This window comes from Athene cunicularia, assembly GCF_003259725.1.
Source record: "Athene cunicularia isolate RWA chromosome 20 unlocalized genomic scaffold, athCun1 chr20_part1, whole genome shotgun sequence".
Lineage (NCBI taxonomy): Eukaryota > Metazoa > Chordata > Aves > Strigiformes > Strigidae > Athene > Athene cunicularia.
Window position 1 is genome coordinate 91,725 of NW_020799125.1, and position 13,061 is coordinate 104,785.

General features: G+C 49.2%; 1 protein-coding gene across 1 annotated transcript in view; it reads right to left on the reverse strand.

The window, feature by feature from the left end:
- The window catches only part of STMN3 (stathmin 3), a 16,029-nt gene extending 8,400 nt beyond the window's left edge, over positions 1-7,629 (reverse strand). The window contains exon 1 of the mRNA XM_026861987.1: positions 7,330-7,629. Coding sequence (XP_026717788.1) covers positions 7,330-7,348 — 19 coding nt within the window. The 5' untranslated portion in view covers positions 7,349-7,629. The remainder of the gene's footprint in view (positions 1-7,329) is intronic.
- Positions 7,630-13,061: the final 5,432 nt, after the last annotated feature.

Sequence of the window (13,061 nt, forward strand, 5' to 3'; positions counted from 1 at the left end):
GAGCCATCCCCTCCCTCTCTCCTTCCTCGCTCCTATCGCTGGCAAACATGGGGCTGTTCCCTATTCCACTTCACACACAGAAATCGTCACTTAACTTCCCATTATTCCGAAACTGATATTTGGCTCAGAGCAAACACCAAGAGGAGTAAAAGCCCTGGATAAGAAATCCGTATCTCCGTGACACTGCTGGTTGAATTTATTCATATCTTAATTATTTTTTACATCAGTTTAAGAAATTCTTTTTTTTGTTTAAAAAAAGGACAAAACCCTCCAAAGAAGCTGTTTGATTGGACTGATTGGTCAATTGATTCTCTATTTCATGTGAACTAGTCGCTATTCTGCTTAGAGGTCCCTATGATCTGTGAATCCCCACAAGTACTGACGATTAAGGATGCAGAGATAGAGAAGCGTGTAGCTGGGGGACGAACACCAGGGGAGGGGGGGATGGAGAACCGAACGTCGCATCTAGACAAACAAAATAAAATGTGTTGGTTGGTTGGTCGATTGGTTGGTTTGTTAACAGGAATCAGGTGCTAGATGTGTAGAAAAGCCCTTTATCCAGAGATCTCCTCCCGCTGTTCCTTGTTCCTGCGAACTTCAGCTGCATGCAGTTCCTGCAAAGACGGGAGAGACGACACCAGGGTAACACTTTCTGCTCTGGCACTCTCCTCCTCTCCTGCACACAGGATTTGCGTCAGGACAAACAAAAAAAGTGACCAGGTTCCCATCCAGCACCCTGAGGACAGCGGGTTACACCTGCAAGGAGCGAAGCGTCTCCTCCGCGGGAGCCCGGCGGTGACACAAACCTACAGCGAACGAGCTCGCGGGTCCCCTCGTCTGCAAATCCCCTCGGCCACGCAGCCCCTGCGCACGGTGGGCCGGATCCTGTCCTTTGAGCTTGCACTTATCGAGATCAGCCAGACGGTATTTTGTCTACTGACCTTGAAGGACACATCCCCCCTCCTCGTGGTGGATGGATGTGGACCCTCCACAGCCGGTGTTCCACCAGCAAGGAAACGCCCGCTGCCCTGTGCCCATCGCTCCGGGATGAAGAATCGGGGGAGGGGGGAAGGACAGACCCCTGAAGGAATCACCCCTGACTCACCATCTGAGAAATAAAGGCAGCCCTGTGACACCCCCCCCCGCCGCCTGTGCGCCGGGACCGGCCGTTACACCCCGGGGGGGACACACAGAAAGACCCGCAGTGACACCCTCGTCCTCACGCGCTTTTGGTCTGGCCTGTCCGGAGAGAAAAAGTACGTGGTAGGTGTGTCCAACGCGCTGCTGATGGGTTAAAATAAGAAACGGCGTCCTGCGAGGAGAGGCAGCTCCTCTGGATCCGTAAGGAAAAGTAAAACACGGAACCTCCGGGTGACTGTTTAGGAGATTGTGTCGATGAAGATCAGGCCCCCGCTCTCCTGAAGCAAGACGACGACTCAACCACAGCCGCGTCGGAACGGGCACCCTTAAAACTCACGAGGGTAAAAGATCACTGCAAACCTCAGCGCTAAAATTTACTTCAGAAGCGCCCGCACTCACACTTGCCAACAGATACGGGGTTTTGAGAACATATTTATGCCAGTGGACAAAATCCTTGAACTGAGGTAGGACAGACCGTGACGTGGCCAACAAGTCCCTTCCAGGAAAGACTTTATGTCTTCCAGTGCACCGTGCATGCGTTTTAAGAACAATTAGACGGGAAATGGTGAACTTCTAATTTAAGCATCGATTTGCATTTTGTACTTCTGCTAAGTTAGTAAAAATAAATTCAGCTTCCACTGAGCAAATATTGTGTATGTGCATAAATCAGCGAGGCCGCCTGTCTCCGTTCCCGCTATCCGTCTCCGTTCCCGCTGTCTCCCCTCCCAAGGGACTTTGTGGCAAAGCATCGCTTTGGTCTCAGAGATGCAACGAGAGCTTTTTCTCGCTGCTGAGTAGAGGATTAAGCCCGGCTGCTCGCTCAGCATCAAGCCACCGGGAGGATCTGGGTGCTCCTGGTTGCTTTCCCTCGAGCGACTCATTTCCTGTGCTCCCTCTAGTGCTGCACGGTACCTCCTGCATTTCCCTGGCCCTGCTGCCTTGCCTGAGCGCTACAGACCACATTTCTTCATGCAGAGGGTTTGTTTGTCTCCAAGTTAACCCCTGGAGACACCGTCCAGCTGCTCCCCGAGCAGTTGGGGAGCAGGAGATGGAGGAACTGCCGGGGACGGGTGCGGTGCGCAAGCAACGGGAACCATCCTCCCGCTTGCGATGTGCCTGGCCAGTGGGCCTCACCCATTCATTCACTAAAAAGTTTCGTTCTCTGCTTCCTAACCAGATAACATGAAACTGTAGAGCGTTTGAGCAGCCTGTCTTTTTGTTCAGTGTTTCATGACGTCCAGCAGAAGAGAGAGAGGCCATTTAGGCACAACACCGATACAGAGTCATTTATGATGAACCAGAGGCACAGCAAGACTAATTTATGTGAATTCAGGCAATTTAAATGGATGAGACTGGATGGGCTATGGCTGACAGCAAGGTCAAAGGAAGGTTATTACAAGAAAATAATTTGGTTTGCAAAGATAACTTCGGAGAAGTGAAAAATTGCTTCCATAAAGAATATTATATCATGAAAAAAAAAAAATGAGAACAGTCCGATTATAGAAAGAACCAAAGCACAAACAGAAGGCAGAGAAACGAGAGGGACTGGGAACCGAGTCCTTCAGCACAAAGACTGCAATGCCACGTACACAACAAATGCAACCGTAGTCCCCGATAAGCCTTGAGAATACAACAGACTCTAGATGCTCTCACCTGCTACCAATCTCGTCATCAAAATAATGGCGAGACCTTCACTTCAGTCTAATTCACTTCCACCTTCTTGCTTCCTAAATTCCAAAACCAAGTCAGCAGGAGAGCTCACACAACCAGAGAACACAACCAGAGAACATGAGAGGGTTGGGTTTTTTTTCAGATCAACGCTTGTCGTTCACACTGATTCCACACACCATCTCAGCTGCTCACCACGAGATTTGAGGCCCAGAAATTACTGTGGGCTCACGTGGAATCATCCCTGGGAACAAGCAGATGCGAGGGTTCCTCTGCCTTCTGTCGGACATCTGCTAAACTATCACCCAGGAACGGTTTCCAGTCACCCAGCTCCTTCCCCCCTCGGTTTCGTTTGCGGCTCACAAACGCCACATCAATCCGTGTTACGCACAGCCAATGGATGGGCAAATCACTCAGGCTTGGAGCACTGGGACATGTGGGAGCTGCCCTCAGGAAAATAACCAGGGAAATCTCTTCCTTGTGCTCAGCAAGAGAAAAGGGCCTGAGCTGGATCCACAGCCTGGGCTGGGCGGGTGATTGATTGTCAGGAAGAGGCATGGCCTGGGTTTGCTTGATAAAGCAGAGGAAGGAGCCAAATGGAGGCAGCTGTCCCAGGGTGTCTGTGGATTTGGGGCAAACAGAGGTTCAGGGGGTCAGGTTTGGGTGGACAAAGAGCTACAAAGGAGCTGGGGATGGGCTAAGGCAGCGGTTCATGAGACAGGCAAAGTCCAGTGCCACGATGTGTCAGATACGGACACGCCGTGTGACCACAGACGGTCGTTTGGTCTCTTTGGGCCTTGGCTTCCTTTGCATTAACTGAGGATTATTGTGCTTGCCCACTATGCAGTGGTATTACTTGTAGAAACACAACCAGAGAATATAAGATTCTCTAGTACGGCACAAAACACGTATAGAGACCCCCTGAAAGAATAAAAGGATTGTTTGGAAATATGCTGCGCAGCTCTTCAGCAGTTGGGCCGTGCCAAAGTGCTGCAGCACACGCACATGCTCTTTTGTGTTTCTAAATCACAGGCAAAAATTTGCTCTCCAGCTCTTTTGTGTTTCTAAATCACAGGCAAAAATTTGACCATTGGTTTAACTCCCCTTGGGATAGAAGATTTTTTTTTTTTTGAAAAACATAAGCTTACACCTGGAGGAATAAAGCCCACACCAGTAGGGCAACTGGGAGGGATTAGCCAGGCATGTTGTTTCCAGTTAATTTAGGGCGGCAGAAGTTTGAGTGAGCTTCAGGTCCCTCCAAGCTTTGTCATCAAGAACCATCAGCCCCGTTCACCCCAAGAAAGCTTGAAGTTGCAATCTGTCCCGCTGGCCACACTGTCACAGAGGTCTTATCTGCAGCCTTCCCGTTGCCACATCAGACCACTAAATCTCAGCTTTTGCTTTGCAGAAGGAGAATGTGCTCGTCTGATAAAACAAGGCATTCGCCAGATCTGAACCAACAGTGGTGGGCTCTACTAAAAGGGCTCTTTTGAGATATCAAAGGGATCCTCACAGAGGCCACATGGTGCCGTCAAAGAAGATATGATTTAGGTTTTAGAAAGAACAAATATTTTCCGAGGATTTAGATCCCTCGTTTGGATACGGTGGTAAATAAATATATATAAAAAATGGTACAATAGGTTCTTTTGGCTTGTAAACTGAAAACCCGATAAAAGTACCATCAATTTCTAAGGTCGTATAGACTCCATCAACACCTGGAGAAAAAGAAAATAGTGATTTCTGGAGAACAGAGAGATGGAGAGCTGGATAGAACGGACTCTGACTCTCCAGCACGGGCAGTGGCAGTGTCAGGACAGGGCGATACCATACGGTGTCCACCAGCACCATCCAGAAAAGGGATTAAGGGGATAACCCAGACCTACCTAAAGTCACACAACTCTCACATTTCGGGGTAGGAGGGAAAAAGCTCAGGATCTGTCGAGGCGCATTTACCATGCCCAGTCGTGAGGCCCGGAATGACAACCCGGTGTTTCCTCTTGGCTCCACCTTCTCAGACACGCTAACGTCAGAGAAAAGCCCATGAGGCTGTCACCTTACTGCATCATTTCATAATCTCGAACCTCTTTATTCAACCCGGATGCCTGCAAATGGTGGGGAGAGCTACGCAGCCCCGCAGAGCCCAGCCAGACGCCGCTTCTGCGGTGTGCGAAAGCACAAAGCCTCGTGGAGCTGCTGCGGGGAGGAGGTGCGAGGGCTCTGCCCCTGCAAGCTCTGCCCGGCAGCAGGGCCAGCACCGCAGCTGAGCCCGCACTGAGCATGTGCCGCCGAGCCCGCTGCTCTAGCACCAAACCCAGGCACCGCGGCCGGGAAAAAACACCTGAGCGGGCAGGGAGGGAAGAGAGAGGACTGGTGGGCTGGGGGAAGCAAGCCCCGTTTCTTTTCATCCCAGGGATTGGTTTGTTTGTTTAAACAAACCCAAGAAAATCTTCCCAAGAGGGATAAGCCCCCGGGCACCAGCTGCAGACAATTGCAGCTGCTCTGCCTTCAGCACGGATTTGCTCTTGCTGCGGATAAAGAAGCAAATAATGAAGGCGGCAAACAAGACTCTTTCCTTAATTTAAGGATTTGCTTGCCTTTTTCTCCTGCCGATCCAGGGCACTCTCCATTCCTGCCTAAGCGCTGTAGGGATGGGGAGCTGCTCCCTGCAAAGGCAGCTGGGCGAGGTTCAGCCCCGCTCCCTCCCTTGGCAGGCATCGCCCTATTCTCTTTCCTCCTGCCACAGCACTGGTTTCCATGACTTTCTACTCCTTGAAATTGTTTCTCTACTTGCCCTGAGCCACAAGGAAGCGTGGTTTCTCTGAAGCACACACTTCTTCATGATCCTAAGTCTCCTGAGACAGTAAAATCACATCTTGGGGAAGCTGAAATACACCATGAGCATGGGGTGGGTTGGGAGGGTGAGAAGGCACCGGTGTAATGCCCACGCGTGTTTCCTCCGCCACCTTGTCCATCTCAAGTTCGATGCAACCTTGGTTTAGATGGCTGGTAAGTCTGATCCATCCCTCCCACCCCCACCCTGCAAGCGAGGTCCAATCCTGTTCTGTAGGAGAGGAAGGCAGATGGGTGGGACCTCCCGAGCGTGCGCTGCCGCACACGTTCATTGAGACAGGGACACTCGCAGAAGCACGTACAATAGCTGGAGATTTTCTATCACAGACACATATTTTTTCAATGCTCCTTTACCATCTTTAATTGCATGCAAAGCCCGCTCAGGATCAGCTGCACCCTTGCACCTCCCTCCATCTCTCTCTGTCCCTCTGCCTTTCCTGGTCTTTCCGAAGGAGAAAGGAATAGAAAATGCACAGCAGGAGACAGCAAAGGCCAGTGAAAGAAGCACGAAGTGTTGCCTGGTCTCCTTCTGGCTGGTTCCCTGCCTGGGGGGGGGCACAAAGCACTGCCCACTTTTCCTTTTTGTTCAGCTCTGTGTCCCAGCCCTCCAGGATTTAGCTTCCCCCGCCCAAGCCCCTCTTTAAGGACTGCAGAATTCAGAGCCATTTCAAGAATAAACTTGTTTGGGTTTTGTTTTTTGTTTTTTTGGGGTTTTTTTTAAAGAAAAAGACCCTCCAACACACACCACCCCCCCAAACTGTTCATTGTACCATTTCAGGCTTTTCTTCTCCATCACCCCCGTTCCCAGTTTCGGCCATTTGAATCCCTCCTCCCCAGTTAGAAGGGCCAAGACACATCTTTAGGAAAGAGCTGGGACGGAAGCAGCGCAGCATCCTCGGGGCAGGCTGCCCTCGCAGGCAAACCCAACCCCGGCGCCAGCCGCGCCGCGACTCCGTTAGTGCTGCAGGAGGGAGGAAGGGCTTCCCTTGCAGCATTCGCTTTCACCCAACGCCATCAGAGAACCGCTCCCCTGGAGCATCTTCCGAGGAAGAAATGTGAGCTGGGAAGAAATCTAGGGATGGGAAACTGAGAATACACAGAAACCCATCCAGGTTATTCTGGTTGGGTTTGGGAGGATTTTTTGGGAGCATTACTGTCAGTGTCTGGTCCATGTTTTTCTTTTCATTACCCACGTAGGCAATACATGATCTTCACAAAATAAAATGTAAATGCGGATTTCTCTGCATCCAGTTACACAGCATGAAAATTTTTCTTGGGGGGGGGGGAAAAGAAGCTGTATCATGTTACAAAAATAATAATTAATTGTCATGCAGCAGCATCTTCTTGTGGCACAATGTAACAGCAGCAATATTTTACATTGGCAAGTTTATCACATGTGTATTCATATTAAAATAAAAAGCCCACCTGCTATCTTGCATCAGAGGGGTGTGTGTATGGGGGAGGAAGGGGAACAATGCTGCCATACCAGCTGCCTCCTCATCAGAGAACTCCTCCGAAACGCAAGGAAAAAAAAAACCCCACCAAACCCAAACCTCAAACCATCAGAATAATGACAAAACAACCAACCGAACAAAAAAACCCCAAAACTGCTGGCTTTCTAAGCGGGTCGATGACAAGCCTCCCCCCCAAAAAAAAAGATGTCTGTCCTACCTGAGACGGTGCTGGCCATGCTGCGGCGGTGGGAGCGGAGCGGGTGCTGCAGGAGCGCAGGGAGCTGCGGAGGTGCTGCAATGCTGCGGGGAGGGAGGACTGACTCAGCTGGAGGGGGCTGCAGCCATCCGCGGCGGGGAGAGGCTGAAGAGCCCAGAGAAAGGGAAGGGGTGGAAAGAAAAAGAAGGGTCACTAGTTCAGAATATTAATTAGCGTATCAGGCCTCCTTTCCTGGGTGGCTTTGACGGCAGATCCCTCCCAGGCAAGTCTGCCTGCCAGAAACACAGACCCGCTGCGGGGGGGGGGGCGAGGAGACACACCCAGCTGAGCTCTGGCAAAAGAGGATTTTTTTTCTCCTCTTCCTCCCTTTCTTGTCTGCTCTAGACGGGCTAAACTGCTTTTTCCTTTGCTGAAAGCAGAAACAAGCACATTCATTGATATTTATTTATTTATTTATTTATTTTTTAAAAAACATCCATTCCAAGGCGGTGCCCACCTGCAGGGCCAGGTCTGGGGTCTGGCTTAGCTAGACAGAGGTGTAAAATCCAAACCCCAAACCTTGCAGCAGCTTTAGGCAAACAGCAAAGGGAGGAGGGATCCCGGGCAGGTTCGGCATTTTTAGATGCAGGGATTTTTTTGTACCAGTGTTGGGGCACAAAAGGGGCTGCAGCTGGGGGGAAAACTGCTGTAAAAGTAGATGAGGAAGAGCAGGACGGAGCCTTCTGATTTCAGTGGGACTTCCCCAGGTTTCTCCGCACCACCTCAGGCATCGGGAGCTTTTCTTTCCCTTTTCAGTTCTGTTTTCTATCATTTCCATCCTTTCCATTTGTGGCTGTTGCTAGGGGCCAATGCATCTGTGCTTTTAGAGTACCAAGACACACATCTGGGACCAGGGCAATCGCCAGCTGCACCCACCCGAGCGGGGCTGCACAAACCCCAGGGATCCTCCCGAGCTCTGGCCCTCTCCAGCCAGACGTTATCCCGCTGGCTGCACATCCCCTCGGGCTGAAAGCACCCCAAATCTCCCAGCACGCTGCAATGCAGACACTCCCAAACAATTCCAGCAGCTGCAGGCAACTACAGGTTGCTCGAGTAGCTTGGCCAGGGGCAGAAGCCGCAGGCACTGCCTACTGAACTCAGTTAAAAAGACAGAGATTTTCCTCTTTTACCTGTTTTTTTTCCCCCCAGTCTCCAAGTGTTCTATTCCTTCAACACTGTATGTAAAAATAATAATTAAAAAAAAAAGTCCAATTCAGAGTAATATTAAAACTATCCACAAATTTTCAAAGCGTGTTGGGAACAGGAGCTTTTTTTATTACCATTAACTGCTCCCGGTTCTGTCCACGGCTCGTTTTGTAGTTGCAACTCTCTCTGCTTTCTCCTTGGGTTGAATCTCTCAGGTTTTACGGGTTATCTTGAAGCCAGCAGGCCGAACTGTACGTGTTCCAAAGCCCCGCTCCCCATTAACAGATGAAGGCAGCTATCCCAGGCACCTGCACGCTGGGATCATTTCCCCGCTCAGGATGAGCTCCGCCTTGGATTTACCCACCAAACCTGAGAGGGTTTGTCTACCTCTTGTGATTATTCTGGATCTTCTGGGCCTAAATCCGGTATGTATTTTATTCCTTTTATTTAGAAAAAGGAACAGAATGCTTCCAAGGTCCCGTGGCATGTGTCCCAGCGGAACACACTGCATGAGAAATGGTTTTTAATAAGGATTTATGTGGCTATGCCACACATCATACACCTCAGCTCCAATATCATTCACACTTTCTAGATAACCTGTCATATAAATAATGTTAATACAGTTAATTCTTGATCTGTCTGCAGCACTGGGCGATAGATCTTCCTTCGTTTAACTGTAACTATCTTTTCAAGTTCTCCCGGATTTTCACTAGGAAGCATCAGAAGGCGCTGGGTAATTTTTTCAACATGGGGATTAGGGAAAATTGGTGAGTATTTGGCTAACGTGCCTTCATCACACGTGACACCTAACCAGGCAGACTATTGGGAAACAGCAGATTTTCATGGAGCATCAGCAAAGAAATTGATTTTGCAGCATGCACTTCTTTCACTGCTTTACTGCAAATGTTTGCAACATTTCTAACAAATATTCCTAAATGCCTTTCAACGTAGGAAGAGCTTCTTCCAATAACCTGTGCTTTCAACAATGCTGAAAACAAAGAAAAATTCCCAAACTGACAGAAAAGATTCTCTCTTCAACACATCCCCAAACAGGGATCCGTACCAATCCTCGTGTTTCGCTACAGGGAACGCTCACCAAGGGCAGCCCACAGAGGAAGTTTTCCAAGCTGTGGTTGTTACCAAAGGGTCATGGGCTCGACACGCTCTTTGAGGCTGCAGGCCTGGCGGAAGCACGGCTTCCAACAAGGAATATTTGGGGAACAATTTTATCTAGTGACTAATGAAATAATATAGGAAGATTAAAATCTTCTGGTCTGAAAGGAGGAGCCGGGGCTGCGATGCAGGAGGCTGTAACCGATGGCACCCAGGCAATCGCAGCGGTGGGAGACCTCCAGTACCATTTGCAGTCTCCAGCTGGGAGAAGCTCCCTTAGTTGGCACGAAATAATAATAATAAAAATCCCACACAGCGCAGCAGTCAACCCCCTGACATTGTAAAATAGTATGAGGAAAAGGAGAAAAAGAATTGAAGGAGAGAAACCAGTGACAGCAACATCAGCATTAATCCAGGAAAATGTTTCCCTGAGGGCAAGAGAAACAAGAGGGTCATTCTGATGTTTCCTCTTTAGCCATTGAGAAATGAGGCCAAGTTGTACAAAGGGTCTGGATGAGGAAGAAGAGGAAGAGTTGTACTGAGTCAGTCCCGCAGAGGGGTAAGGGAAAGTGGAACTCAGGTCACCCCAGGGTCCGCTCAGCTGCCACGGGAACTGCGTGTGCATGAAGTGAGCGGTGCCAAGCTCCACGGCTGAGCAACTGCAAATGGTAATGAGCAGCAAATGTTGAACACGTGAAGCTGTGAACTCTGCTCTGGGGGGGTCCCGTCCAGCCCCCACCAAATCCCTAATCCCATCCGCTTCGGTTCCTTCGTCTGTAAAATGGTATTTACTCACCTTCCTAATAACAGGATGATTGTGATTAAAATGGGAGGGTCAGAGTGGAAAGTTGTTTTTCTTTTTTTTTTTTATTTCCTGATGGTAAAGAGACAGAAAGGCTCTGGATTAGCTGGATTCAGAGGAATCAAATAATTTTGTGGTCAAACAAGAGTTTTAGACTGTTGCTATGGGAACCACCACATCTCCTCCGAAAGACAATGAATGGCAACTTAATCCTCTCCTATCTGAGAGGAGAAAAATAACCTTCACATGAACTGCGGGACTGTCACCGCCTGTCATTGCTGCTCCTCAAACTCTTTTGTCCCATTCCTCAAGATTCTTGCTTGTCTGGGAAGAGAAATCCTGCCTCAGCGGCCTCTGAACACAAATAATGATTGTTCACTTTGTATTTCTGTACTTCAGCTTTCTGCTGGCTGGGTTCTCTGCAGCTCGGTTCAGTCACTCACACCTCCGCTTCCCCACAGAGTTTAAGGATCACCGTTTCCATTTTCTTCCCCTTGAAGGCACCACTTCAAATGAAATACGGTTCATTCAAGATCTTCACCATCCACTAAGGAGCGAGCAGTGGAGACACCCTGGTTCCTGCTGTCTGGGTAGCACGTAGATGCCATTAGGGGTGTAGGGACTGGCCTTTCATAGAGTCCTCTGTGCTGCTCTGACAAATTTTTTAAACCTTTCCTCTTCTCCCTCATTCTCCCTCTCCAAACTCTTGCCTTGTAAGAATTCAGGGTTATTCCGAGGGAGGCAAACACCAGAATGACAATCCAGGCCGAAGACCAACGCCTGCCTTTATCATGTCCGTATCCTGACATAAAGAGCGGCCGTAGCTTCAGCAAACCTTCACAATTCTTTTGCAACCTTAACAAAAAAGGCATTTTTCTCTTTCAACTTACAAAATTTTGTTTCCTCTGCTGTCAGCTTTTAGAGGAAACCGGTGTAGCAATGCTGAAGCGAGACTCGCCAGTGCTGGCACTGCAGCCTTGGTCAAGTAAGGTAAATGGTGCAGAGGAACCACCCTCCAGAAGGACGAAGCGCGCAGCCGGCGCTGATTCATGTTTGCCGCTGGACACTGGCGCATCTGCTGACTCACACTCCTTTTGGGCTTTGGTAACCTTCCAGCTCCTCTCTCTCGGAAGGTAACACTGCCTCAATCAACCTCACTTAAATAAGCTCAAATAATCTGATTTGATCACCACTGATACTCTTCTTCAACGCAGGAAAGATGGATTTACAGGAAATAATGGTCATGACACAGTATTGCACCTATTTATGATGAGTTTTAAACCTTTATCCTCCATTATAAATACCTTATCCCACGCTCTCATTTTACAGCCTTTACAAAGCAATTTCTTTTGCAGCTTAATTCTGCATAACTGGTATCAAGTCAGAGAGTTCACCATCAGAAACACGAACAAAATCAGTCGTTATATTTTACCATGAAGATCCGAAGGTGTAACCCAGTGCTCTCCAGCCCATCCCAGCAAATTCAGCTCAAGGCAACACCCATAATCTCCCCTAATTTAACACCTGGAATACACAGAATGTACCAGAAGTTTGAGAACAGATTATGTAATATACTCGAATTGAAGGTGTGTTCCTTTTGTTATTTTTCTTTTAAATATTAGAACACTTCTACATACTAACAAGCTATGCAGCTTGCTAGGAATAAATGCATTTTAGTTATAAAAAGCCATCACCCATTCTACATCTACACGTAACCCATCTAACAGCATGAGATGCAGCAATGAAGTACAGAGAGATGCATGTAAAATATCTTCTTCCTCATGTAACTACATAAAGCATGGTTTCGCAAAATCCAAACCCTGGGTATCCATTTATTAAAACGCATGGTTTCCTAGTCTTAGGAACAGAGTAATTTAGTTTAGTTTAGTAATTTAGAACAACTGAGTGTTCAGAGTTCACTACAATCACACACATGTGGAACCAACCCTCAGCCTGAGCAACCAAACCGCCGACGCAGCCATTCCTGGCCACGGATACACTGACAGGGAACTGACGGCTGAAAGAATCGTGCTGGAGCAAAGCGGGGAACAAAGGAGCAGCACATCCACCCCTAACAATAGACACCCGTCAGAATTCATTACTGTTCTTAATGCAGAAGCTACAAGGCTCAATGACACACAAACCCTCACATCTTAAATGCAAAGGTTTTCAACAAAGAATCCTGTAGTAGTTTGCCTTCTCCTAAACGCAGCACCCCTGAAGGGTGGCAGACGTGCAGCACACAGCACAGCAGCGCACTGGAGACCAATTCTGGTCAAGGGCATCGCTCATCCCACGGCTCCCCTGCGAGGTTAACGACGGGGAGAAACGTCAGTCCCGGGCGGCCCTTGCCCAGGAGCACTCACACGCACCAGGGGAACCAAACAGGGCTGAGGAGGTTTAGTAATGTGGCTGCTTTGCTACTTGTCACGAATTAGCCGATCTTCTGCCTCTCCTTGGGCTCTGCCAAGGGATCTTCCAGATGAACCACCCAGCCCCTCTCCCCAGGCCCGGGTCCCGCTTCCCTCCAGGCCCGAACCGCACCGAACCTGGACCCCTCCTGCCCGGGGCCCCTCGGGCCTCCACAGCAGCTCTCGGGACACGGCCCCAGGCCCCCCCGCCCAGCCCCGCT